The sequence below is a fragment of the Macaca fascicularis genome, chromosome 6 (genome assembly GCF_037993035.2).
Source record: "Macaca fascicularis isolate 582-1 chromosome 6, T2T-MFA8v1.1".
Classification (NCBI taxonomy): domain Eukaryota; kingdom Metazoa; phylum Chordata; class Mammalia; order Primates; family Cercopithecidae; genus Macaca; species Macaca fascicularis.
The window spans coordinates 170,231,093-170,258,636 of NC_088380.1; the positions used below are offsets into that span (position 1 = coordinate 170,231,093).

Below are 27,544 nucleotides of genomic sequence, written 5' to 3' on the forward strand. Positions count from 1 at the left end.
CCTGAGAATGACCCTGTGGTCTAAGAAGAATGTGTGCTTGGAGCTAAAGAATCCAGGAATGGCCAAGGCGAATATTCACTCCTTATCGATGGAGGACATGGGAGCCCTTGGTTCATCCCTTGCAACACAAGCTATACAGGTGATGGAGGCCCTTTGTTATGGGTTAAATGGAGGTTGCTAGGTGGAACATGCTAAGTAAAAATGCTATATAAACCATACTTTTTACAAACGGCAGTGGTTCTCCCGTCCACCCACTGCCACTGGACTGTCCTTGTATTTAAGTTCCCTCAATAAACCCTATATCTGGTTCACTGTCTCTGGGTCTTTTCTTCAGCCTCTCATACACGATGCCATTCCTGTTGGAGTCAATAGAGGTCTGACATGACAAATGTCTGTTAAAAACTTCTGTCCATTTTAGAACTTGTTTTTTAAAAAATTATCGAGTTGTGGAGTTAATTGCTCTGAATATTAGTCCTTTTCAGATATATATATATATATATATATAGAGAGAGAGAGAGAGAGAGAGAGAGAGAGAGATTTCCCCTCCCAATAGCAAGACCCTGTCTCTAAACACACAAAAATATTTTTTTAATTAGCTGGTTGTGGTTGTGCACGCCTGTGGTCCTAGCTGCTTGGGAAGCAGAGGCTGTAGAATTACGTGCGGCCCAGGAGTTCCAGGCTGCAGTGAGCTGTGATGGCACCACTGCTCTCCAGCCTGGGTGACAGAGGGAGACCCTGTCTTGAAACAATAAAAATAAATACATTATGCCCAGTTAGCCACTTGGGATCCATCTTGAAAGACTGGCTTTTTCAGGTTCACATTTGTTCACAAATGCAAACACACACAACAATTCTTCATAATTTATATTAATAGATTTCTCTGAATGCCTCTTAGAGTTTACCATGTGCTGTGTGCTCTAAATGAATATAACATTAAAAGTTAGATGATTCTTTTAGTTCAATTCGAATGGCAATTTTTGATGTTCTTAAATTGGTACAGAGCCATAATCCAGAATAGCGGTGCAAAGCTCACTGAGCACATTCATTACCCTTCAAAGTCTTCGAAAACAGATTACTGGGCTTCACTCCTAGAGAATGATTTCATTCCTTAGGTTCTGTGGTGCAGGCAGGTTTGGAAATCACTTATCTAAAAGTCCTTAATGCTTTGTGAAACTTAAGTCCACTCCATCTACCATTTTCTCAGAGGGCAGGGTAGTATTAATGGAAATGACCCGTTGCATTTTACTTCTTGCGTGCTGTTACCACCACCGCCTTTTACTCTCCTTTGAAATAATTAAAAAGCACTGGGAAGGGAAAGCACTGCAGAATTTTACTAAACATAATCTGTTGCAATAAGATGTAACTAAATAAAATGACAGAAAACTGTGCCTTTTAGAACAGGAATCAACTGCATGATCTGTGTGCTTTCCAAAAGCGTGGCTCACTCTTCTTCCGCAAGAGAAAACTACAACCAGTCTTGACAGGAAGTTGTTGGGTTTTTGTTTTTGTTTTTGTTAAATAGTTCTACCAAATAGTTTTGCAAATAGACCCAGGCTTGACTGGCAATTAAACATGAAACTTCTCATTGGGTATTTTCGAGAGTACCACGGGGAATCAGCTACCAGCTTACTGCCATGTGGAAAACTGCACGAGATTCCGGGATCGGAATCAAAATGCTAATTTAAAAGGTCAAGTGAAGCTGCGCCTCACGTTTTGGCGTGCCTGCGCTCTCTGCAGGCAGCAGCGAACAAAGACCCAGCAAGAGAAGGCAGAGGCTAAGACCCATCCCGTATCTGCTCTCCTGAAATAATTCTGGAGTCATGCCTGAAATGCCAGAGGACATGGAGCAGGTAAGAACTAGCAATTCAAGAAATGAAGCATTCTAGAGTAAGAGATGCTTTAAAAGCATTCCAGTGAACGCCTGCTAAAAACAGAATTGTTGTGTAAAGAAAATAGAAACGAGAGTCATTCATTTCCTTAAAACATAACCTCGGGACAAGGAAGAATAAGCCAACTTTAGTTACTGACCTAGAGAACCAGGTTATGAAGAACTCAGCTAAGTCTCATTAGCCGACAAGAATAAAATGCAAGATAGAACTGCAGTTTCATTTACCATTTTAAATGCAATTATGTATATAAAGTTTCTACATAAATAAGGTTTTTATCTATAGTTGTGTGTTCCAGATGTCTTTGTATGAATTTAATCTGCTAACATAACTTTTAGTTTCAGGCTGCTCTCTTTAAATGTATAGACTTCACCACCACACCAAGTTGTACATTGTCTATGTAAGAATAGCGTTGGATTCGCATAGACCCTACAGAAAATGATTAAAAACCATATCCAAACATATGCCCCTAGAACTGTACCCAACTTTTACGGGGAAAGTATCAAGTCAGATTCTCGAAAGTAGCCAAGTTAAACTCTTTCTGTTCCTCAAGACTAGGCTGCTCTGAGAATCAGAATGCTAATTGCACATGCTTGCCCTTAAACCTTCTTCTCGTTGACGAAGGAAGAATTAATTTTCTTTTCTCCCATAGAAAGGTAAGATTACATCATGTGTTGCGACTAGAAACTTGAAACCGAATTCCCAGTTTTTAAGAGAGGAGTATTAAGATGATCTTGGCTGCTCCCCCGGCTCTCCTCCCGCCCTCTTCTTTGTTGTCCCGGGCTTATACTTGTTTAGCGCTGGGGCAGTCCTCAAGGATTCCCTAAATAATGCTAAACTGATGAACAGTAATAGCCTGTATTTAAAAAAAAAAAATCGGAACAGAAGAAACCTCAGGCTGCCTTCGATTACTGTTCTAGAGAAACTTATGTTTACACGAGTGAGGAAATGAGTTTTTGTTGGGGATAGGGGAGAAAGGAAAGTCTCGGTGTTCTGACGTGGAAAAACTTCTTTAAAAGGCTGCTTAGTCTTTAGTTTGAAAATAAAGCAAAAAGGATTAGGAGACGGGGAAAGGCCCTAGGAAAATCCAAGCAGTGGTCACGTTTGTGGGCGACGTTTAGAGCTTGCTATCCTGGGCACACAAGAACCGTTGGACTATTCGGTGCAAAGTTGGCGAATCCTACACGGCCTGTGCCAGGGTTTACTTTCTGCATACATTTCACAGGCGTCCGACCCGGGTGGGGACTTTTTGCGATTTTGAACTGGAAGGGAAATAAGTCGGCATCAGCACTTAGGGCTGATTGACTTTTAAAAGGTGGTAGAACGCCCAGCATTACACGCTGCTGCTTAAAGTCTCGGTGCTTACCAAGGCTGGGCTCGCGTGGCCCAATCCTGCAGTCCCCGAGGCGGTGTTTCTCAAAGGGTAGGCTTGATTCTGGTTAAACCCGTTAAGAAGCCGGACCCTGGGCTCGTTTCTCATTATATAATTATGGGTAAAGTCCAACGACCTGCGTTTTGAAGATTTACCTAAGTAATTCATCTTCCTTTCCCCCACAACTTTTTAATTTTAATTAAAAATAGTTTTACATTTTTGAAATCTCACACACAGGTTTTTTCTTTTTTTAAGCATCCAGGAAGACAAATGGCTCAGACGCCAACCCTTTTCTTTTTATTCCTTGTCTTTTCTAAATCTTTAAAACCCACACCTAGGGCTCTAGAGATGTGTCCATTATGCTCTACCCACCTCCGCCCCCGCCCCCATGACTTTAAAATGCTTTTTATTCTACTTTATATACTGCTCAGTCGATCCTCATGCACTAAGCAGTCTGCAAACTTGAAACTCAAGGCGATGCAGTTCAATCTCTTCCCGAGTCAAGAAAAAATAGAAAAAAAGTAGACGAAGAAAGCACACAAATAAAATCTCCGAAACAAAACCTGAGTTCACTGCCTAAGGTCAGGGCCTTTCTTTTGTGTGTAGCTTTAACCACCGGCGCGTGGGCTGGGGGCGGACCGCGCGTGCCCTTCCTCTTTCTGGGGCGTCGGCAGAACGTGGCCAATCAACGGGCGCGGCTATGGCAGCGGAAGCCGGAAGCGGCGAGCGGGGTCGTTCTGGGCCTAGGGAAGGCGGGCTGAGGGCGTCTGAGCTGAGGCCCGCGTCGATCCTGGGTTGGAGGAGGTGGCGGCCGGTGAGGCTGCGGCGTGAAGACGGCGGGCATGGTGGGGCGGGAGAAAGAGCTCTCTATACACTTTGTTCCCGGGAGCTGCCGGCTGGTGGAGGTGAGGGAGTCGGCCTGGGCGTCTCCGGTGGGAGCGGGGGCGCCGAGGGGAACGAGCCGCCGGGGCTCGGGCGGCTTTCCAGGCGTATTCCGCCAGGGTCAGAGCCTCCCGCAAGGAGTGGTCTCACCGCCACCCTCCCAGCCCCGGATCCGAGGGGGGCGCCACCGAGTTTGTTTATCTCGGCGCACACGGGTCAGTGTTTTTTTCTTCCAGCCACTGCGGCAGGAAGCAAGTAGGTGGAGATTTTACTTTCGAGTTCAGTCTCTGCTCCTGACGGCGAAGAGGTTTTTCAGAGTTGTGTCTGTTTTGATTTTGTTTTTCCCCGTTTCTTCATCTTTGGTTCGTATTCCTCGATCTTACAAGTTCGTAGGTTTGAGAAAGAACAGGAAAAGGTGACTTCACACAAATAGCAGTGCTGGAGATGACAACTTACGGAACTCTTTAAGTTCTCGGCACTGTTATGCGCTTGACGGGCTTTACTTTAATCCTCCACTGTGAGATACTGTTATTGCCTCATTTTAGAGATGAGAAAACAGGCATAGAGGGTGATACATTGGCCCGCGTTCATTCCGTAAGGTTGGAGCCTGGAATTCAGATACAGGTTTGTGTGACTGTCTCGGGCTTTGAACCACTACGGAGTATCCCTGAAGGAAGATTATGATGATGATTGGAAGATCCATCTCTGGTGCCCCTCGCACCCCCGCCCCATCTTGTTCCATTCCACTTAAGGGCTTCCAGCATTAATCTGACAACAGAACATATCCAACCCTGGGGATAAGAACACTGCTATTGCCCAGACCATGTCTTTTGGAGAGAAGAGAGAATATAGGAGATGGCTGTTTTTGTTAATGCAGTTTTCGTGCTTCCAAATGTATTTAGGGTTTAGGGTTTTCAAATCACGTTGGTTCTTTGAGGGTAAAGTTAGGATAAATGGTCTGTTAAACCTCTATGTTCCTAGGTCCTCCAGACGGTGCTGAGTGCATGTTACGTATTGTATGTTTACATTTATATGTATGCATTCGTATGTGTACGTGTGCATATAAAGCTTAATCTACTTTCACAAAAAGAAGTTCAGTATAAAAATGAAAATAGCTTTTCGTGTTTTCCTTCATTAAAAATGAAACAACGAAGAGCTTGGCACAGACTTACTGCTGTCAAAACCTGTAGAATTAAAGCTTACTGACTCATGAGAACGAGAACTGTCTCATAGTTAATGTTAGAGAAGCAGCCTAGAGTGGTTCCTGTTAGTAATACTGTCTGTGGGGCACAGTAGGAGTTAGACCAGTCCCACCTAAGTAGTTAGAGAATCTTAAAAAGTAAAGCCCAGTAATGTTTACTTAAAAGGTCTGTTTCTGGGGCATTAAAAAATAAACATGAAACTGTGCCAAGTTTTAAAGTTTCCAAAAACGACAAGGCATTTACCACTGAAATTTAGGGAAGCCCCCCTCCACATATTAGTAATAGTCCATTCTTTACTTTTCTAGGCATTTTTAGTAGACAGTAATGCAAGTGTGCTACAGTAGAAATCACTGTCCCAGAGAACTGTGTTGGACCACTCAGAAAGAGCCATATATCTCCCATTACCTATACAATTTGGTATCATTGGATTAGAATAATAACAGTAGCTCCACATTTATTTATATGTATTTCATTTTTCAAGAAATGTTTTCTTGGTGTCCATAAATCTGGTCCCTTGGAGTGGTTGAATTCCGTACTTCAAAGTTTAGACAATAAGAGGCAGATACGTTTAGAGTAACTTAAACTGATACTAAATCTACTTTCCCCCGTATAATAAAAGTTGAGAAAAAGTGGACTTCAGGCAAAGTATTACCAACTCTTTATTGTGCCTTGAGTGAACTAGATAGCATTTTGTTCTTTCATTCTGAGTTTCTTAAAGTGTTTAGCCATATCTTCCTTGTGCACAGCTAAAAATAATTTATGGAGTGCAGGTCCAAAGTAGTTTTTAGAGGGATATTTCTTTTTCTAAAGAACGAACCAAAAAGCCCCAACAAAACAGTGTAAGAGGCAGAGTACTGTTTATATAGGAGCTCAAAATTAGAGATATTTGTTTAGCATATTTTAAATTTCGGAGTAATGCTTATTCAGAGGAAAAGTTACCTTGTTTAACTGAACGAAACTATTCGGACTCCTTGTGGTAGGAATAATATGGAAACTGTTAGAAATGTAGAACTTTAAAGCTGAAAGAGCCTTAGTCATTTTGTCTAAATGCCTCCCGCATGTACCAGTGAGGAATTAGATCAATAGAGATAGAATAACTTCTTAACACCAGTTTGTGGCAGAACAGATAAAACTGTAATCATTCATGAAACCAAATATTAGTTCAAAGGATTCAGACAAAATGCAGTGTATTTGACTTGACCAGAGAAGCAAGAAGACTCAGATTCTGGTTCCAGCTTTTTTACTGTAGACAAAACCTTTAACACCGGACTTCTTGTTCCTCGCTTTGGAAATACCTTTTCTAACAAGCTTTTTTTTTTTCCTTCTTGCTCAGTCTCCCAGTCTGGAGTGCAGTGGCTCAATCATTGCTCACTGCAACCTCTGCCTCCAGGGTTCAAGCGATTCTCCTGCCTCAGTCTCCTAAGTAGCTGAGATTGTAGGCGCCCACCACCATGCCCGACTAGTTTTTGTATTTTGGGTAGAGACAGGGTTTCACCATGTTGGCCAGGCTGGTTTTGTACCCCTGACCTCAGGTGATCCGCCCACCTTGGCCTCCCAAAGTGCTGGGATTACAGGTGTGAGCCATGGCACCCGGCCTCAAACTGCTGTTACTAAAAAAACAAAAACAACTAACTATGATTATATACTCATATAACATGTTTTCTTTTTTTTGTTTTTTTGAGACGAAGTCTCGCTCTTGTTCCCCAGGCTGGAGTGCGATGGTGCGATCTCAGCTCACTACAACCTCCGCCTCTCGCGTTCAAGCGATTCTCCTGCCTCAGCCTCCTCAGTAGCCGAGATTACCTAAAATTACCTTAAAAAATATGAAACAGTGTACAGTACCCAGCGGTCAGATGTCAGTGCTGAAGATTTTTATTAAGAGTGCGGATCTGAAGTGCAAGCATTTACTGAAATGAAAATGATACTGCACAACATTCTGTTTGAAAATTAACATGAATAGGCGGGGGGCGCACTGGAGGCCTTACATAGTAACCTAGGGGTATAAGGATACAAAGTTGCATTTTCTCCTGCAACTCCACTTCCTTTTTTAAGTTAAGCCTATTATATTCCCTAAAGAGCCTTATTCTTCTCTATACTTAACACTGCATCAACTCCAAAACGCTCTTAATTATAATAAGATCATCTGGGCTCTTATTTAAGTTGCACTAAGTTAGCAAAAAATACTGCCAAACTATGACAATTCTTAAGATTTATTTTTTTAAATTCATTTAACAGAGATGTTAAAATGAAACAAGTGTACTTCACAGAATCAGTGAAGTACGCAGATCTTAATTCACTGTTTAGTAACTTGTGGATTGTATAATGCTTTGGCTTCTATTTCAAGTTCTCTTTTTTAAGGGGGAAAGATACCGTTGTCATTTTGAGAAAGGTAGATGGCACTTTTTGTTTTGCTTGTATAAGAGAAACAGATTTTTATGAAAGCTTTGAACTTTCCTGGAGTTCAGAGTACCCTTGTCCTCTAAGTGCAGTCTCCAAATCACAATGATCAGCATCACTTGTTGGAACTTGTTGGGATTGCAAATTATCAAGTCCCACCCCAGACCTTTGTGATCTAAAAGCCCTCCAGGTGATTCTGATCCACACTGAAACCTGAGAACCACCGACCTTGGAAACTGTGGTTACCTGTTCTTTGCTTCCCTACGGTGAACTAAAAAGTGAGAAACTCGGAAGAAACCAAATTCTCTCTTTTATAGTATTTTTTCAGGAATCTTTACAGTATTTAACCTGTGTAAATTGTTTTGTCTGTTGTATCTGTACTAGACTTGGCATGTTTTCTCCTCTTTACAGTTCAATCTTTGTAGAGCTGTTTTCTTGCCAAATTTCAAAGAAAATATTTTGTTGGCTGAAATCCTTGTTTTCATAGATCAATTGGTTTAGAGCCAAGTTTTGCAACGCAGCCTGAATGAAATTGCTTTCAACTTTTAAAATGTCTTGAAATTGGTTGAACTAAGGAAAAATAATCCTAAGAATTTACCTTTATACTATCTTTCCCTGTTAGTCTTTTCATTTTAGGTTTTTGATATGCTAGAAATACTTGATTTTGGTGTCTTTTTTTTTTTTTTTAATGTATGTATTCGGCTAAGTCATTTAATTGAGCTAAGGGCTTTAAACAGTCTTTGGTTATTGTATATGTATTTAAAGTTTTTGGTAGCTCAGAATTAGGTGACTATAACAACTCTTGAGATAAAATAACTGGTTTTTTTTTAATAGTAAAAGTTGACTTTATTCAAGATCCTGGTGGGAAACTTGGTGTTACCCGTCTTGGGAAGAAGGGACATTTTTGGAACTATGCTTGGAAACATAGAATTTAAATTGTTTCCTAAATAATGGTTCTTTTTCATTTGTGTGTGTAAGAATTTATTTGTTTCACAGTAGCAACACAGATCTGCTTAAAATATTTTTTCTTATCCTTTGTGTTTATTTATTTTAGCTTTTTTTTTTTTGGAGATGGAGTCTCGCTCTTGTTACCTAGGCTGGAGTGCAGTGGCGCGCTCTTGGCTCATTGCAACCTCCGCCTCCCGGGTTCAAGCAATTCTCCTGTCTCAGCCTCCGAGTAGCTGGGATTACAGGCGCCTGCGACGATGCCTGACTAATTTTTTTGTATTTTTAGAAGAGGTGGGGTTTCACGGTGTTGGCCAGGCTGGTCTTGAACTTCTGACCTCAGGTGATTTGCCCAGCTTGGCGTCCCAAAGCACTGAGATTACAGGCATGAGCCACTGCGCCTAGCCAATTTTAACTATTCTATGTAGGTAAATTTAGGGTTAACTAAGGAACATTTACCAATTTGGTTAAACTTAGAAAGCATTTAAGTGTTGTAAGGACCAAGTTTTTTTTCCTCCTCATAAATTCCTTTGAAATGTTGATTAATTCTCTACCTTGGGTCCATCAAAGTATGATAAATCATTGAGACTTGAAAGAATATTTGGGATTAAAATCTGAAGACCAGAAATGTCAGCTTGTAAATATATTGGCAGATTTGACCCAAATACTAATCAGGCCTTAAAATAGGTAAACTTGGCCGGGCGCGGTGGCTCAAGCCTGTAATCCCAGCACTTTGGGAGGCCGAGGCGGGCGGATCACAAGGTCAGGAGATCGAGACCACAGTGAAACCCCGTCTCTACTAAAAATACAAAAAATTAGCCGGGCGCGGTGGCGGGCGCCTGTAGTCCTAGCTACTCAGGAGGCTGAGGCAGGAGAATGGCGTGAACCCAGGAGGCGGAGCTTGCAGTGAGCCGAGATCGCGCCACTGCACTCCAGCCTGGGCAACAGCGTGAGACTCCATCTCAAAAAAAAAAAAAAAAAATAGGTAAACTTAAAACACATTTCTCTCTAGATACTCAAAGAGCACCTTCAGTCATATCTATAGGAGCAAGACAAATTGTAAAGTCTTACAAACTGAAAAATGTAATGTTATTTACTATTTAGGTATTTGGAGCAAAAGTATAAAAAAAGTTGCTGTTTATTCATTTGGGCATTGTCAATCATAAAACTAGGAAATATAAATCTACATAATTCCTTGCATATCATCTTGTGTTCTTTTCCTTGGGAAAGATTATTATAACTTTTTTTTAATTAAAAAAAATTTTTTTTTGAGACAGGGTCTCACTCTGTCCCCCAGACTGGAGTGCATGTCATGATCTTTACTTATTACAGCCTCGATCTCCCAGACTGAAGTGATCCTCCCACCCCAGCCTCCCAAGTAGCTAGGACTACAGGCATGCACCACCTGTAGCTCAGCTAATTTTTGCTTTTTTTTTTTTCTTTTGTAAGGATGGGATTTCACCATGTTGCCCAGGCTGCTCTCGAACTCCTGGGCTCAGGTGATCCATCCGCCTTGGCCTCCCAAAGTGCTGGGATTGAAGGCATGAGCCACCATGCCTGGCAAAAACTTTTTCTTAAGGGATACAGTTTTTTTATATGGTTTGATTAATCATTGTTCTAACTTTATTTATTACATTTTTAAGTGTGTTTTCTTTTTATTTTAAAAATTTATTTTTATAAATATAAAGTATATTTTTACTTTTTTTTTTTGTATTGAGACAGGGGTCTCACTATGTTACCCAGGCTGGTCTCAAACTCCTGGGCCCAATGGATCTGCCTGCCTCACATTCCCAAAGTGTTGGAATTACAGGCGTGAGCCTGGTGCCCGGCTCTAACTTAACTTTAGAATTGGCTTGCAGATATGGCACATGAACCGAAATACGTAGAATTAAGAAATTTAGGGAACAACGATGGTGACTAATTTATTTGAGAGAATTATTTTCAAAGTTAGTAACTCTTTCTTTCCCCCTTCACCTTTTAGGAGGAAGTTAACATCCCTAATAGGAGGGTTCTGGTTACTGGTGCCACTGGGCTTCTTGGCAGAGCTGTACACAAGGAATTTCAGCAGAATAATTGGCATGCTGTTGGCTGTGGTTTTAGAAGAGCAAGACCAAAATTTGAACAGGTTAATCTGTTGGATTCTAATGCAGTTCATCACATCATTCATGATTTTCAGGTATGATTTAGGTTATTTTAACGTACACATGAACACTATTAAGAATTGTCTGGATGATATAGAAAATATCCTTGCCCTCAAGGAAATTACTATGCTTGAAAGCTCTAAAGCTCTAACTTATTATGCAGTAGCATTTTTTTCAGTTAGTATGACATGGCATATGTAATCCTTAAAGTTAAATTTTGACACGTTGACAAAGACAAATATGAAGCATTTTGTAAAAAGCTTAATGTTTATTTATTTTATTTTATTTTTTTGAGACGGAGTCTCACACTGTTGCCCAGGCTGGAGTGCAGTGGCGCGATCTCGGCTCACTGCAAGCTCTGCCTCCCGGGTTCCCGCCATTCTCCTGCCTCAGCCTCCTGAGTAGCTGGGACTACAGGCGCCCGCCACCGCGCCCGGCTAATTTTTTGTATTTTTAGTAGAGACGGGGTTTCACTGTGGTCTCGATCTCCTGACCTTGTGATCCGCCCGCCTCGGCCTCCCAAAGTGCTGGGATTACAGGCTTGAGCCACCGCGCCCGGCCAAAAGCTTAATGTTTATAGAGTGCCTTCTAAGTAATACTTTCTCTGCAGATGGTTTTCAGATGTTACTGTAAACCTCACAATACTGCAAAATATATCATGTTCATTTTAGAGCTGAGAAAGCAGGGTCAGGTTTTTGGTATCACTGATACTATTCTTCCTTTGACATGGATTTATTAGATACTTAAATCATGTTAATTGCATTAATGATAGCTCTTTCCTCCTGTCCAAATTGGGGGATAAAACTTGTTTTGATTTAGAAACACTTTTGTTTTAATCTGTTTTGTTTTGTTTTTGAGACGTAGTCTTGCTCTGTTTCCCGGGCTAGAGTGCAGTGGTGGAGTTTCAGCTCACTGCAGCCTCCGCCTCCCAGGGTTCAAGCAGTTCTCCTGCCTCAGCTTCCTGAGTACCTGAGACTACAGGTCTGCGCAACCACACCTGGCTAATTTTTGTATTTCTAGTAGAGATGGGGTTTCACCATGTTGGCCAGGCTGGTCTCGAACTCCTGACCTCAAGTGATCTGCCCTCCTCGGCCTCCCAAAGTGCTGGGATTATAGGTTTGAGCCACCACGCCCAGCCTAGAAACACGGTTGTTTTATTTTCAAACGGGGTCTCACTCTGTCACCCGGCGTGGAGTACGATAGATCGATCACAGCCCACCGTAGCCTTGAGTGCCTTGGCTCAAGTGATCCTTCTGCCTCAGCTTCCACAACAGTTAAAACTACAGGCTCACGCCACCACGCCTGGCTGATTTTTAGTTTTTTTTTGTAGAGATTGAGTACCACTATGTTGCCCAGTCTTACCTTGAACTCCTGGCCTCAAGCAGTCTCTTACCTCAACCTCCCAAAGGGTTGGAATTACATGCATGAGCCATCACACCAGAATAAAAATACAGTAGTTGACAGTTTTTTTTTTTGGTTTGTGTCTACATATTATGAAATACTCTTTTCAGTCCCTATAAATATTTTAAGTTTGAACCTTGCAGGGAAAAGAAGCAGCTTGACAGAATTACATTAGAAATTACAATGATTTATTCTTAGTTGAAGGAATGTTGATTTAATGCGCATTTTTCTCTGAATTAATTTTAAGAAGGCTGTAATACCTCTTTCATTTTATTTTGAGTTAAAAAGACATCAATGCTTAACTTCCAGCCCCATGTTATAGTGCATTGTGCAGCAGAGAGAAGACCAGATGTTGTAGAAAATCAGCCAGATGCTGCCTCTCAACTTAATGTGGATGCTTCTGGGAATTTAGCAAAGGAAGCAGGTAATGATGACTTTATAAAATTTTCATAAAATATTAAGTGATTGCTGAGTTTTTAAAAATTAAAGTTTAGTAGATGGTTATTCTTTTTTATATATCATGAAAAACCATTCTAAATTCCATGAAAGAGTAATGTCATGTAAAAATTTAATGGATTTGTCTTATTTTTTTTGTAGCTGCTGTTGGAGCATTTCTCATCTACATTAGCTCAGATTATGTATTTGATGGAACAAATCCACCTTACAGAGAGGAAGACATACCAGCTCCCCTAAATTTATATGGCAAAACAAAATTAGATGGAGAAAAGGCTGTCCTGGAGAACAATTTAGGTAAGATGTAATCTCTTTAGCCCCTGATTGTTTTTTAACACTTTAAAAATCTTTTATACCTATACATATAAATGTTTTTAAATTTAAAATGTTAGTCAATGAATATGACTCATTAGAGAAAATTAAAATATATTTAATAAAAAATAAAAAATTCTAAGAGATAACTACGTGAATCCTTCAAGACAGTTTCCACTATCAGTGTTTACATATTCATCTTTACACATAGAAAACAAGTCAGGTAATGCAAGCTTTTGTAACTTGTTTTCAGAAAACAGGGCAGTATAATAGAGTGAGATATTCTGTTACATGTATATGTATTCTTTTATATGTATGTTATTCTGTTAATACATATATGTATTTTGTTTTTATGTATTCTGTTATATGTGTTAGCATTCTGTTATATGTATGGTGTTTCTTTTTTCCTATATGTGAGTTTGTGTATAATACACATCTCCTTATGTAAAAAGTATACACTCCTTAGAAAAAATGTAAAATTACTAAGAATAAAAATTCTCATAAATGCTGCCTCAGAGAGAGAAACACCAAATGTGATTAAGTGTGGAAGCATTTTTACGTATTTTCAAAAAATGTATGCATGTTGTTTCATAACCTGTTTTTTTCTCCCTCAACATCTTTGCATTTCAGTACAAGTGGAGCGAGCTCTGGGATATCTTACTCCTATCAGTGGCTGCATAGAACTTAATTTAATGAGCCCCTGCACTAAAACTACTGCCTTAGACTGTACTATGGCCTTGAGAAGCAGCCCTAGCATAGAATACCTTACTAACGGACATTTAGGTTTTTTTTAAAGTTTTCTTGTATCACAAATTATTCTGTCGAAATCATCCTTGAATACATTTGTCTCAGTTTATTTCATGCTGCTCTAACAGAATACCAACAACTCAGTAATTTATAAAGAAGAGAAATTTATTTCACACAGTTCTAGAGGCTGAGAAGTCCAAGATCAAGGTGTGAGGATCTTTCTGGCCCTCAAGAGGGCAGGAATGCTGTGTTCTCACATGGCAGAAGAGCGGAAAGGGATGTGCTCCTTCCTTCAAGCCCTTTTATAATGGCATTGATCTATTCATGAGAGCAGAGCGCTGATGACCACCTAAACACCTCCCAAAATGCCCCACCTCCCAACACTGTTGCTTCATAGATTAAGTTTCAACATGGATTTTTGGAGAGGACAAAAGCATTCAAACCATAGCAATATCTAAGTTCTCTTGTCATATAATTTAAAAGAAAATGTTTGATTTGCAGTTAAAATGTTAACTATTATATACCATCAGCAGGGACCATTATATAATCTAAATATTAATGAGTGGTTGTAAAACTAATATGAACGCTCATATACCCTTCACATAGATTCACAAATTTTAATGTTTTGTCACATTTGTTTTATACGTATGCTTTTGCCAGACCCATTGATAATTAGTTGAATTTCATCTCCAGATACTTCACCTTTTATCTTCTAATACCAAGAATGTTCTTTTTTTTTTTTTTTTTTTTTTGAGACGGAGTCTCGCTGTGTCTCCCAGGCTGGAGTGCAGTGGCGTGATCTCGGCTCACTGCAAGCTCCGCCTCCTGGGTTCACGCCATTCTCTCGCCTCAGCCTCCCAAGTAGCTGGGACTACAGGCGCCTGCCACCACGCCCGGCTAGTTTTTTGTATTTTTAGTAGAGACGGGGTTTCACCATGTTAGCCAGGATAGTCTCCATCTCCTGACCTCGTGATCCACCCGCCTCGGCCTCCCAAAGTGCTGGGATTACAGGCTTGAGCCACCGCGCCCGGCCAAGAATGTTCTTTAAATAATTACAATGCAGTTATCATACATTGGAAACTTAACATTAATATGATACTGTAATCAAATACAAATCTATTTAGGAATTTTCTCATTTATGCCAAAAATGTCCTTTATTGCTTTTATTTTTTAATGTAGCATCCAAAGACTATTAATTGCATTTAGTTGTCGTGATAGGTTTTATTTTTAATGATCATAATAATGTAGGATTTTTATATATAAAAACTAGTCCAAATGACAGAAGATACTTAGCAAATGTGTTTTTGAGTTTTCTTCTTTTTTTGTTTTTTTGACACAGAGTCTCAGTCGCCTGGGCTGGAGGGCAGTGGAACACAGCTCACTATAGCCTTGACCTCCTTGGCTTAAACGATCCTCCCACCACAAATGGCTAATATTTTTACCTTTTGTAGAGATGAGGTCTCACTATGTTGCCCAGGCTGGTCTCGAACTCCTGGGCTCAAGTAGTCCTCCTGCCTTGGCCTCCCAAGTGCTGGAACTACAGGCATGAGCCCCACCACACTCAGCCTTTGCTTTTAATTTTATTTTTGAGGCAGGGTCTCACTCTGTTGCCCAGGCTAGAGTACAGTGTTGCAATCATAGCTCATTGCAGCCTCAAACTTCCAGGCTCAAGAGATCCTCTTGCCTCACTCAGCCTCCCAAGTAGTTGGGACTACAGGTGTGTGCCACCATGCTCAGCTAATTTTCATTTTAATTTTTTGTAGAGACGATTTTTGCTATGATGCCCAGGCTGATCTTGAACTCGTGGCCTCAAGTGATCCTTCTGCCTTGGCCTCCCAAAGTGCTAGCATTATAGGCATGAGCCACTGCGCCTGGCCTTGACTATTTTTACATTGCATTGTCACAAGTGAGCTGTGTCATTATGCTTTTTTTTTAATTAAAAGGCAAGGTTTCTACTTTGATATTATTTAAATCCACACCCTTGTATCTTACATCAAAATTTAAGAGCCAGTCAGCTTTAAAATATTTGCTTTTATTCTTCTCTAGGAGCTGCTGTTTTGAGGATTCCTATTCTGTATGGGGAAGTTGAAAAGCTCGAAGAAAGTGCTGTGACTGTTATGTTTGATAAAGTGCAGTTCAGCAACAAGTCAGCGAACATGGATCACTGGCAGCAGAGGTTCCCCACACATGTCAAAGATGTGGCCACTGTGTGCCGGCAGCTAGCAGAGAAGAGAATGCTGGTAAGAAGGATTCCTGAGACCTGTCTTAGCGAAGGTCCACTTTGTCTTTTCCATGCTTGAACTTTCATAGCTATACTTGGAGTGTTACTGAGTGAAAGCCAGAAGTGCTTTTTTAAAACTATTAGACCAAATAAAAGTGGTTTATATATAGTACACTGTATTCATGAAGAATAAAAATAGTATGCTCTTCTGTCTGCATTTATTTCTTATGTACTATAGACCCCATCATTTCTTTTATTGCAAAGTGTTAGAAAACTTCAAAATAATCACCTAATGTCTGTTAAGAAGGTACTCTTTGGGGGCTGGGCATGGTGGCTCACACCTGTAATCCCAGCACATTTGAAAAAGTTAGTATTAAATATAATATCCATACAAAGAAAGATGAGACTGATTTAGTTTAGAATATTAATAGAATGACCACAGTGTTTTAATATATGAGAATTATATTTTGTAATACATAACATGACAATATTTAAGAAAGTTTAGCTCAACTTGAATGGTTCTATTAAGTTTTTGTTTTAGGGTAATTAAAAATACTCATTAAATTGGACTGTTTTCATAAAAATCTGTAATCACATTTTATATTCCCATCAATTAAGTAAAACTGGAGCCTTTTTTTGATTTTAAAAATTCTTAAGGTTTAAATTCTAGAAATTGCTCTTTTGTGTTTTGCTGGGAGTATTAGTAGGAATTTGATTTTAGATATCTTGGTGAGAGCTTTCCAGAAAAAGAGGGTTGCATTTTAGTTCCTAGACCTTATTCTAAATAAGCTTTTTTGTCAAACCTCTTATTCTACTCAACTCAAAAAGTTGAAACTATTGAATTCATTGTGTCATTGTTCTTAGGATCCATCAATTAAGGGAACCTTTCACTGGTCTGGCAATGAACAGATGACTAAGTATGAAATGGCGTGTGCAATTGCAGATGCCTTCAACCTCCCCAGCAGTCACTTAAGACCTGTAAGTACATGGCTTTAAAAACCTCTAGATCCATCGCTATGGTATATATTATTGCTGTGTTGGGTAACTTCATTTCTCAGTACTAATCAAAGTGAACTTTGCTTGTATGCTGGCTGTTCATAGTGCTGCTTTTCTCAAAATTATCATCTATAGAGAAGATCATGAGTATTGAAGTTTGTAGAAAATGTATTATTGTCTTGATCGTGACAGGCATTTGGTTTATTTTTCCAGGGACTATCAAACCAGATTTCTTACGCTAAGAGCAAAAATGAGTAGCAAATATAAAACCTCAAAATGGCCAGGCGCAATGGCTCATGCCTGTAATCCCAACACTTTGGGAGGCTGAGGCAGGAGGATCCCTTGAGCCCAGGAGTTTGAGACTAGCCTGGGCAGTGGAGGGAGATCTCATCTCTGTTTAAAAATATATACATATTAAAAAAAAAGGTCGGGGGGAACAAAGCCCTCAAATATAACCTTTTACTTACTTTTGATTTTTTTGTTTACCTTTCTTTAAAGATTACTGACAGCCCTGTCCTAGGAGCACAGCGTCCAAGAAATGCTCAGCTTGACTGCTCCAAATTGGAGACCTTGGGCATTGGCCAACGAACACCATTTCGAATTGGAATCAAAGAATCACTTTGGCCTTTCCTCATTGACAAGAGATGGAGACAAACGGTCTTTCATTAGTTTATTTGTGTTGGGTTTTTTTTTTGTTTTTTTTTTTTTAATGAAAAGTATAGTATGTGGCACTTTTTAAAGAACAAAGGAAATAGTTTTGTATGAGTACTTTAATTGTGACTCTTAGGATCTTTCAGGTAAATGATGCTCTTGCACTAGTGAAATTGTCTAAAGAAACTAAAGGGCAATGTTGCCCTGTTTGCAGTAATTTTTCTTTTTATCATTTTGTTTGTCCTGGCTAAACTTGGAGTTTGAGTATAGTAAATTATGATCCTTAAATCTTTGAGAGCCAGGATGAAGCAGATCTGCTGTAGACTTTTCAGATGAAACGCATTGTTCATTCTCATAACCTCCATATTTTCAGGATTTTTGAAGCTGTTGACCTTTTCATGTTGATTATTTTAAATTGTGTGAAATGGTATAAAAATCATTGGTGTTCATTATTTGCTTTGCTTGAGCTCAGATCAAAATGTTTGAAGAAAGGAACTTTATTTTTGCAAGTTACGTACAGTTTTTATGCTTGAGATATTTCAACATGTTATGTATATTGGAACTTCTACAGTTTGATGCTTCCTGCTTTTATAGCAGTTTATGGGGAGCACTTGAAAGAGCGTGTGTACATGTATTTTTTTCCTAGGCAAACATTGAATGCAAACGTGTATTTTTTTAATATAAATATATAACTGTCCTTTTCATCCCATGTCGCCGCTAAGTGATATTTCATATGTGTGGTTATACTCATAATAATGGGCCTTGTAAGTCTTTTCACCATTCATGAATAATAATAAATATGTACTGCTGGCATGTAATGCTTAGTTTTCTTGTATTTACTTACCTTTTTAAATGTAACGACCAAACTTCTAAACGAATTGTTCTTTTGTTGCTTTAATTTTTAAAAATTACATTCTTCTGATGTAACATCTGATACATACAAAAGAATATAGTTTAATATATATTGAAATAAAACACAATAAAATTAACACTTGATCCAGAATGTGAACTTACCACCCCATCCTAGAATGTTACAGATACTGTATCTATTTGTGCCAGCTGATTTTTTTTAACTAAAAATTAATAGCTATATAATCTTGTTATATAGTTGACCCTTGAACAGTATGGGTTTAGGGGCATCAACCTTGCACAGTCTAAAATCCACTATAATTCTTGACTCCCCAGATACTTAGTAAAAACCTGTTGACCAGAAGCCTTACTGATAAACATAGTCGATTAACATATTTCTATCTTCTGTGTATTATATACTATATTCTTAAAGTAACCTAGAGAAAATAAATGTTAGGAAAATCTCAGGGAAGGGAAAGTATATTCATTCATTAAGTGGAAGTAGATCATCATAAAGTTCTTTTTTTTTTTTTTTTTTTTTTTTTTTTGAGACAGGGTCTCGCTATGTCGCCCAGGCTGGAGTACAGTGGTGCATTCTCAGCTCACTGCAACCTCCGCCTCCTGGGTTCACACGATTCTCCTCCCTCAGCCACTCAAGTAGCTGGGATTACAGGCGCCTGTCACCACGCCCATCTGAGTTTTGTATTTTTAGTAGAGATGAGGCTTTGCCATGTTGGTTAGGCTGGTCTCAAACTCCTGCCCTCAAGCAATCCACCTGCCTCGGCCTCAAAAATGTTGGCACTACAGGCATGGGCCACCACACCTGGCCTGGATCGTAATAAAGTTCTTTATTCTTATCTTCATATTGAGTAGGCTGAGAAAATTAACTGGGGAAATTTTACTGATACCCGGGTCCTACCCTGGGCTTACTGACATACATTTTGGTAATTGAGGCCTTTTAATTTATTTTTAGATGTTTTCCAGGTGAACCACTAAGTTAAAGCATTTTGTTTTATATTTTAAGTTAACTACATTTCATATAGTGCAAAATTAAGTTTCAGAGAGTAGAAAGTGTAATTCTTCTCTAGCCACCCATTTTTCATCTGTGGAAGAAATCGATGTAGATCAGTTCCTTGCATACATTTCTAGAGGTACTCTGCATATGGAAGAATGTAATCACAAAACACACATGTCCACGCTCTCACTCTCCGCCCTCACAAAGAATAACATACAATTCTCTGAAGTTTTTTTCATTTAGAATTTGTTGTATATTTAAAGAATGTCCTTTTTTTTTTTTGAGACGGAGTCTTGCTCTATAGCCGGGCTGGAGTGCAGTGGCGTGATCTCAGCTCGCTGCAACCTCCGACTCCCTGGTTCAAGCGATTCTCTCCTGCCTCAGCCTCCCGAGTAGCTAGGATTACAGGCACGCGCCACTACACCCAGCTAATTTTTTTATATGTTTAGTAGAGATGGGGTGTCACCATGTTGGCCAGGATGGTTTCGATCTCCTGACCTCATGATCCGCCCACCTTGGTCTTCCAAAGTGCTGGGATTACAGGCATGAGCCACCGTGCCCAGCCAAGAATGTCCTTTTTTAAAAACTTAATTTAAAAATTTCAATCTTGCAGAAAAGTTGCCACGATAGCGTAAAAAATGCTTATATTGGCCGGGCGCGGTGGCTCAAGCCTGTAATCCCAGCACTTTGGGAGGCCGAGGCGGGCGGATCACGAGGTCAGGAGATCGAGACCATCCTGGCTAACACAGTGAAGCCCCGTCTCTACTAAAAAATACAAAAAACTAGCTGGGTGAAGTGGCGGGCGCTTGTAGTCCCAGCTACTCGCAAGGCTGAGGCAGGAGAATGGCTTAAACCCAGGAGGCGGAGCTTGCAGTGAGCCGAGATTGCACCACTGCACTCCAGCCTGGGCGACAGAGCGAGACTCCGTCTCAAAAAAAAAAGGGAATGCTTTTATTTCCCTTTCCAGATGCCCGAGTTGTCAGTGTGAAGCACATCTACCCAATCATTTTCTTTCTACATGCAGACCACATGTGTATACTGAACTATTTAAGAGTAGGTTGAAGATAATGATGCTTCATCGCTCACTTAGTACATAAACCTCAGTGTATATTTTCTAAAAATAAGGATACACATCTACATACCCCATAATGTAATCACAATCAAGAAATTACTATTCAATTGTATAGGATCCCATTCAGATTTCATCAGTTGTTCCAGTTGTCCTTGATAGGTCTATGCAGTCCAAGATTACTCGTGTGTGTCGCCATGTTGCTTTAGCTTCAAGGTGGAACATTTCCTCAGTGTTTGTCTTTCATGGTTTTGACCTTTTTCACATTTCTTTGCACAAGAAACCGTAAGTTGACATCGATAGCCCCAATTCCAGTCTTGTTCCACAGCGTTTATTTTGGCTCTTCCCATGTTTGTGGCACCTTTCTCTGACAGCAACCTAGTTCTCATTTTTTTTTTGAGACAGGGTGTCAGTCTCACCCAGGCTGGAGTGCAGTGGCACAATCTTGGCTCACTGCAGCCTCCACCTCAGTCTCCTGAGTAGCTGGGACTACAGGCATGTGCCACCACACCCAGCTAATTTTTGTATTTTTAGTTTCGCAGTGTTGCCCAGGCTGCTCTCAAACTCTTGAGCTCAAACGATCCACTCACCTTGGTCTCCCAAAGTGCTGGGACTACAGACATGAGCCACAGTGCTCAGACCTCATTTTTTAAAAATTTTTTTATTTTTTTGAGATGGAGTCTCACTCTGTCACCCAGGCTGAAGGCGCAGTGGCGTGATCTCAGCTCACTGCAAGCTCCACCTTCTGGGTTCATGCCATTCTCCTGCCTCAGCCTCCTGAGTAGCTGGGACCACAGGTGCCCACCACCACCCCCGGCTAATTTTTTTTTTTTTTTTTTTTTTTTTTTTGTATTTTTAGCAGAGACGGGGTTTCACCCTGTTAGCCAGGATGATCTCGATCTCCTGACCTCGTGATCTGCCCACCTCAGCCTCCCAAAGTGCTGGGATTACAGGCATGAGCCACCGCACCCGGCCTCGGCCCTCATTATTCTTATATTTATTCATTTGCTTCATTCATCCATAAGAATCATTCTGATGACACTAGCCAAGCCTTCCTCTGCTCCCCACTTTACACAGGCCTCCGCGCCAGCTGATCATTCCCAGACCCATGTGACCTGGCCCTGATGCCAGTGACTACTGGGACCACTGTACCTGGTCAAGGATCCTCCCGACCCATAGAGCACTGCACCAAGAATCACATGTGCCACTATTTACCAGCAGAGCACCAAAAAGAAGGAACTCCTTCCTTTTTTGGCTGCATGTATCCCATTGTGTCAATGAGGGAATCACAATTTAATCTATTGGTGTACAGATGGTCCCTGACTTACAATGGTTCAGCAGGATTTTTTGACTGCAATGGTGTGAAAAGTAATCACATTCAGTAGAAACCATACTTCAAGTACCCATACCACCATTCTGTTTTTCACTTTCAGTTTAGTATGTAGTAAATTACATGAGATATTTAACACTTTGCTGTAAGATAGGCTTTGTGTTAGATGTTGCCCAATTGTAGGCTAATCTAAGTGTTCTGAGCATATTTAAGGTAGGCTAGACTAAGTTGTGATATTCAGTAGGTTTATGTGTATTAAATGCATTTTTGACTTACGATATTTTAAACGTATGAAGGATTCATGAGGATGTAACCCCATTGTAAGTTGGGTATCTGATTGGAATATAAGTTAATTATACCCCTTTGGCAGTCAAATCATCTATCTCATCAACATTAAATATAGCAGTAGGCTGTTTTTTTTTTTTTTTTTTTTTTTTGAGACAGAGTCTCACTCTGTCGCCCAGCCTGGAGTGCAGTGGCACGGTCTCGGCTCACTGCAACCTCTGCCTCCTGGGTTCAAGAAATTCTCTGCCTCAGCCTCCCAAGTAGCTGGGATTACAGGCACCCACCACCACGCCCGGCTAATTTTTTGTATTTTTAGTAGAGATGGGGTTTCACCATCTTGGCCAGGCTGGTCTTGAACTCCTGACCTCGTGATCCACCCGCCTCGGCCTCCCAAAGTGCTGGGATTACAGGCGTGAGCCACTGCGCCCGGCCAAGCTTTTTTTTGTTGTTATATTTTTTGGTGCAGTAGGTTTTAATTCAAGGGTAGGCTACTCAAGATAATTGTTTTACTTGAAGGAAGTATTATGTATAGTGAAAAGAAACAACTCTAGATTCAAAGGTGATTTTTTTCACATGCTAGTAGCAAGTTGCTTTTCCTTTCAGAGCTTGAAGTCGTTTTTAGAGTTAAATGAAAGGAATACCACCTATTTCACACATCTGTCATGGAAATACTTGGAACAGATAGCAAATGTAGCTGTGGACTTAACAAATGCCCAAGGGTTGGGGTATGGGGGAGAAATGGTGGTCTTGTAATATTACCTTCACTTTCAGCTGTAAGATATTAGGAGTTTTCTCTCATAAATAAGATTACTAGTGGTTTTTCTTTGTGATTTTTAAGTATTTTCTAGATTTATTTTTAGTATTTTGGAAATGCATTTAAAAATATTTCAAAGAAGATAAATTATTTTTGTAACTTGTTTTACCTAAGGACTTCTGAAAGTTCTTTTCTGTATTTTGCTACAGAAATAGCCAGAATAGTTGAATTTGTATGCATATAAATGTATCTCTGGAAATTGAATACATTCACTCCATGTATTTACTTGCAAGTGATTTACATGGAAAGATGGCCATGAAACTGCCCAGCTCTGTCTACAGTTAGTTTGCTTTCCGTAGTCCCCATTTCAATTCTAATTTTTGACATATATACACACTACATATTATTGAACAATTTCAATTTCCCCCCAGTTTGTTGTAGATTTAGAAAAATGTTGACTTTGAAATGAAAAATTGATATAAAGGCTTTAAAATGTTTTAATGTGAGATGTTAAAAAGTATTCAGGATAAGTCAAACACTTTGGCATATAGGAGGGCTGGAAATAATTTTTTATTTTCCTTATACAGTGTCACCCTCAGGCTTTATGTGCCTAGAACACATAAGGTCCTTGGAAAGTGGAAAGAAGGATTGATGGTTCTGGCTTTCAGAAGTGTTTGTCTATAGTTAGAATTCACCCTGAAACTAGAAGTCAAGAAAAGAAGAGGAAAAAATAGATGCCATATGATATGATACCAAATAAGATGACACCAATATCTATGTAGTAGGATAACATTTCTCTCAGCAGCATGAGGGACAGTCATCTTTCATAAAGTTAACCCCAAAACATTCTGAATTTTTCTTAATGACCCGTTACAGATCTATGATCTATAACCCACTTAAGTCTGCCAAACCAATTTAACACAGTCTCTGCCTACAGACAGTGTTATCAGACCCAGATTATTTATTTTTAAAAAAATCTTGAAGACTTGTGAAAAAGATTTGAACTTTGGTGAATAGATTGGTTGCATCCCAAACTAAGATTTTTGAAAAAAGTTTTTAATTGTGAAAAGAATAGCGCACACAAGAAAGTACATTAAATGTATGTACAGTTTACAGAATAATGATAAACTCCTGTGCACCTGCTGCTCAAGTTAAGAACATTGCAAGTACCTTAGAAGCTCTGCAAATGCTTTCCCCCTATTGTTTCTGTATTAGGCACAAATTTTTCTCTAGAGAAAAGAAACAATAGGATGTGTATGTGTGTGTGTGTCTGTGTGTCTGTGTTATTTTTTTGGTTTTTAAGAGATGGGGGTCTCAGTATGTTGCCCAGGCTCAAGTGCAGTGGCTATTCACAGGTGCAGTCATAGCACACTACATCCTGGAACTCCTAGCCTCAAGCAACCTTCTCATCTCAGCCTCTTAAGTAGACAGGACTACAGGCATACACTACTGTGCTCAGCTTGTGGCTGGCAGACTGAAAACCAGGAGAGCCAATGTTCCAGTATGAGTTAAAAGGCAGTCTGCTGCAGAACCAGGAAGCGCTGATGTTGCCGGTGAAGTCTGAAGAGTGACTGCTAGAGAATTCTTTCTTGCTTGGAGATTAATCTTTCTATTCTACTCAGGCATTCAACTGATCAGATGAGGCCCACTGACATTATGGAAGATGTATTAGTCCATTCTCATGCTGCTAATAAAGACATACCCAAGACTGGGTAATTTATAAGGAAAAGGGGTTTAATTGACTCAGTTCAGCATGGCCGGGGAGGCCTCAGGAAACTTACAATCATGGCAGAAGGGTAAGCAAATATGTTCTTTTTCACATGGTGGCAGAAAGGAAAAATGGTGAGCAAAGGGGAAAAGCCCCTTATAAAATCATCAGATGTCATGAGAACTCACTATCACGAGAACAGCATGAGGGTAAATACCCCCAAGATTCAATTACCTCCCACTGGGTCACTCCAATGACACATGGGGATTATGGGAACTACAAGACGAGATATGGGTGGGGACACAAACCATATCAGAAAGCAATCTGCTTTACTCAAAATTCACCAATTTAAATATTAATCATATCCAAAACACCTTCACAGACACCCAGAATAATTGACCAAATATCTTGGCAGCGCATGGCCCAGCCAAGTTAATACATAACATTAACCATCATAGTATCATTTTTTTCCCAGAGGTAATCATTATCCTGACTCTTTTTTTTACTTTAAAAAAATTGTAGTAAAATATACATACCATAAACTTTACCACCTTAACCACTTTGAAGCATACGGTTCAGTAGCATTAAGTACATTCACATTGTTATGCATCCCATTTCCAGAACTCTTCATCTTGCAAAATTAAAACTTTGTAGCCATTAACAACTGCCCCTTTTCTCTCCCCCCGCACCTGCTAACTAGCATTCTTCTCTGAATCTGACTACTATAGATAACTCATTCGAGTGGAATCATACAGTATTTCATACAGTATTCGACTTGTGACTGGTTTATTTCAATTAGCAGTAACATTCTTAAGGTTCATCTATGTTGTAGCATGCTGCAATGAACATGGGTGGCAAATCTCTCTTTGAGAGATTCTGCTTTTAGTGCTTTTGGATATATACCCAGAAGTGGAATTGTTGGATCACATGGTAATTCTATTTTTGATCTATTTTTCTGACAGTAGCCATCCTAATTGGTGTGATTTGGTATCCTAATGTTTTGTTGTTGTTGTTGTTGTTGTTGTTGTTTTGAGATGGAGGCTCACCCAGGCTGGAGTGCAGTAGCACTATCTTGGCTCACTGCAACCTCTGCCTCCTGGGTTCAAGCAGTTCTCCTGCCTCAGCCTCCTGAGTAGCCGGGACTACAGGTGCGCACCAGCACGCCTGGCTAATTTTTGTGTTTTTAGTAGAGAAGGGGTTTCACCATGTTGGCCAGGCTGGTCTTGAACTCCTGACCTCAGGTGATCCACCCACCTCAGCCTCCCAAAGTGCTGGGATTACAGGCGTAAGCTACCACACCTGACCGGTAGGCTGACTTTTGTATCAGATTCTGGATTATCTTTATGGTTATTTACAATCTCTGTATGTATCTCCTATACATTATTTAGTTTGAAAAATAGGTACAATCACACATCTAGCTATGGGAAAAAGCACACTATTTCTATTGCTAAGTGACAGTTCCCAGGAGATGATTAACTGAATGTCTTTGGCTTCAGTTTTCCAGAGAGTTTACAGAGCTCCTTAGGATCCAGCGGGCAAAGGCATGAGTAAGTCTTGGAAAAATTAGATCTACCACAGGATGGTACTTTGAACCAGGGACGGGGTGGTCAGTAAGAATGTGGTAAGCAAAACAGAGTTACCCAGTATTTTCGGTTTCTGAGCTAATCATCCCCACATCTGACTCTCAGGCTTATGCTTGGAAGGTAAAATAAGGATTCTCGTGTATTCCAGTCATCACAGCATGGAGAGCAGAGAAGGAACAAATAAGAAGCTGGTCCAGGCTCATCCTGGCATTCTAAGACTTAATGAAAAAAGGTGGTACAGTTGCAGAAGCCCTCTTAGTAATAAGAGGTGGTGCAATTGCAGACACCCTCAACTTACTCTTGTAAGTCATTTTGCCAATCTGGACCTCTTGCCTTGTATTTCCCATCTCTCTTCACTATTGTTCCAGAATTTCCTTTGTCTCTTCTGTATTGGGTCTCCTGTTACCTGTGTTTCATTTCTTTCCCTTTGTTGTGCTTTCTAGTTTTGGCTGCACATCTTTCAGTAGCTTCCTGAGAAAGGCTCCGTAACAGATAAAAATGTGAAGACTCAACTGTGAGTGCCTGGGTATATAATTTTAAGCTGGGTAATCATTTTTCCCCGGAATTTTGAATGCATTGTTCCATTGTGTTTGTGCTTCCAGAGTTGATTTTGTGAAGTCCAAAGACATTATGATTCCTTGTCCTTTGTATGTTTTCCTCCCTTCTCTGGAAGCTTGTCAGATCTTCTCTGTGTCTCTAGTATTCTGAAATTTTACAGTGGTGTCCCTTGTTGTAGTTCTCTTTTCATTCATTTTGCCTTGTACTTGGTAGGTTCCTTCAATCTTTAAACTTAAATCCTTCACTACTTCACTGCTGTTTTTCTCCTATTTTCTTTTTCATTCTACTTTATAGATATCACATCTCCTATTCTGCCTGTAGTGGCTGAATAATGACCGCCTCCCCTTCCCCAAGATATCCATGTCCAAATCCCTAGACCCTGGGACTCTTACAGCATGTCATTAAATTTAAAAATCTTGAGATGAGGAGGTTATCCTGGTGTGTCCAATGTAACAAGAGTCCTTTTAAGAGGGAGGCAGGAATTCAAAGAAGTAGGAAACGTGATGATGGAAGCAAGACGTCGGAGTGATGCAAGGAAGCAGTCACAAGCCAAGGAATTTGGGCCTCTTCTAGAAGCTAGAAAGGCAAGAAAACGGATTCACCCCTAGATCCTCCGGAGGGTGCATGACCCCGACAATACCTTGGGTTTGGCCCAGTGAAACCCATTTCAGGCTAATGACCTCCAGAACAGTAAGACAGTAAACTCATGTTATTTACGCAAGATGTGATAGCATCAATAAGAAACTAATACAAGGATTCTTTGATTTTCATATTTTCTTCCCAATTT

At 40.0% G+C, this 27,544-nt stretch overlaps 1 protein-coding gene across 3 annotated transcripts; it reads left to right on the plus strand.

Annotated features, from left to right (window-relative positions):
• Nucleotides 1–1,710: 1,710 nt before the first annotated feature.
• On the plus strand, nt 1,711–18,424 carry MAT2B (methionine adenosyltransferase 2 non-catalytic beta subunit). 3 transcript variants are annotated; one of them, XM_005558464.3, is made up of 7 exons: nt 1,711–1,850; nt 10,666–10,860; nt 12,536–12,650; nt 12,824–12,976; nt 15,785–15,978; nt 16,824–16,937; nt 17,454–18,424. In XM_005558464.3, the coding sequence occupies exons 1-7, from the start codon at nt 1,821–1,823 to the stop codon at nt 17,622–17,624; spliced, it is 972 nt and encodes a 323-aa protein (XP_005558521.1). In that variant the 5' UTR covers nt 1,711–1,820; the 3' UTR covers nt 17,625–18,424. The 3 variants fall into 3 exon arrangements, with proteins under 3 accessions (XP_005558521.1, XP_005558519.2, XP_005558520.1); XM_005558462.4 differs by lacking the exon at nt 1,711–1,850 and adding an exon at nt 3,938–4,072; XM_005558463.3 differs by lacking the exon at nt 1,711–1,850 and adding an exon at nt 3,993–4,163.
• Nucleotides 18,425–27,544: the final 9,120 nt, after the last annotated feature.

Bases quoted from the DNA above. Each gene is read 5' to 3' on its own strand.
- MAT2B (XM_005558462.4), top strand. From the start codon at position 3,959: ATGGCAGCGGAAGCCGGAAGCGGCGAGCGGGGTCGTTCTGGGCCTAGG. The intron at 10,861-12,535 runs GTATGATTTAGG...CTTAACTTCCAG, and splicing joins ACATCATTCATGATTTTCAG to CCCCATGTTATAGTGCATTG. The intron at 15,979-16,823 runs GTAAGAAGGATT...CATTGTTCTTAG, and splicing joins TAGCAGAGAAGAGAATGCTG to GATCCATCAATTAAGGGAAC.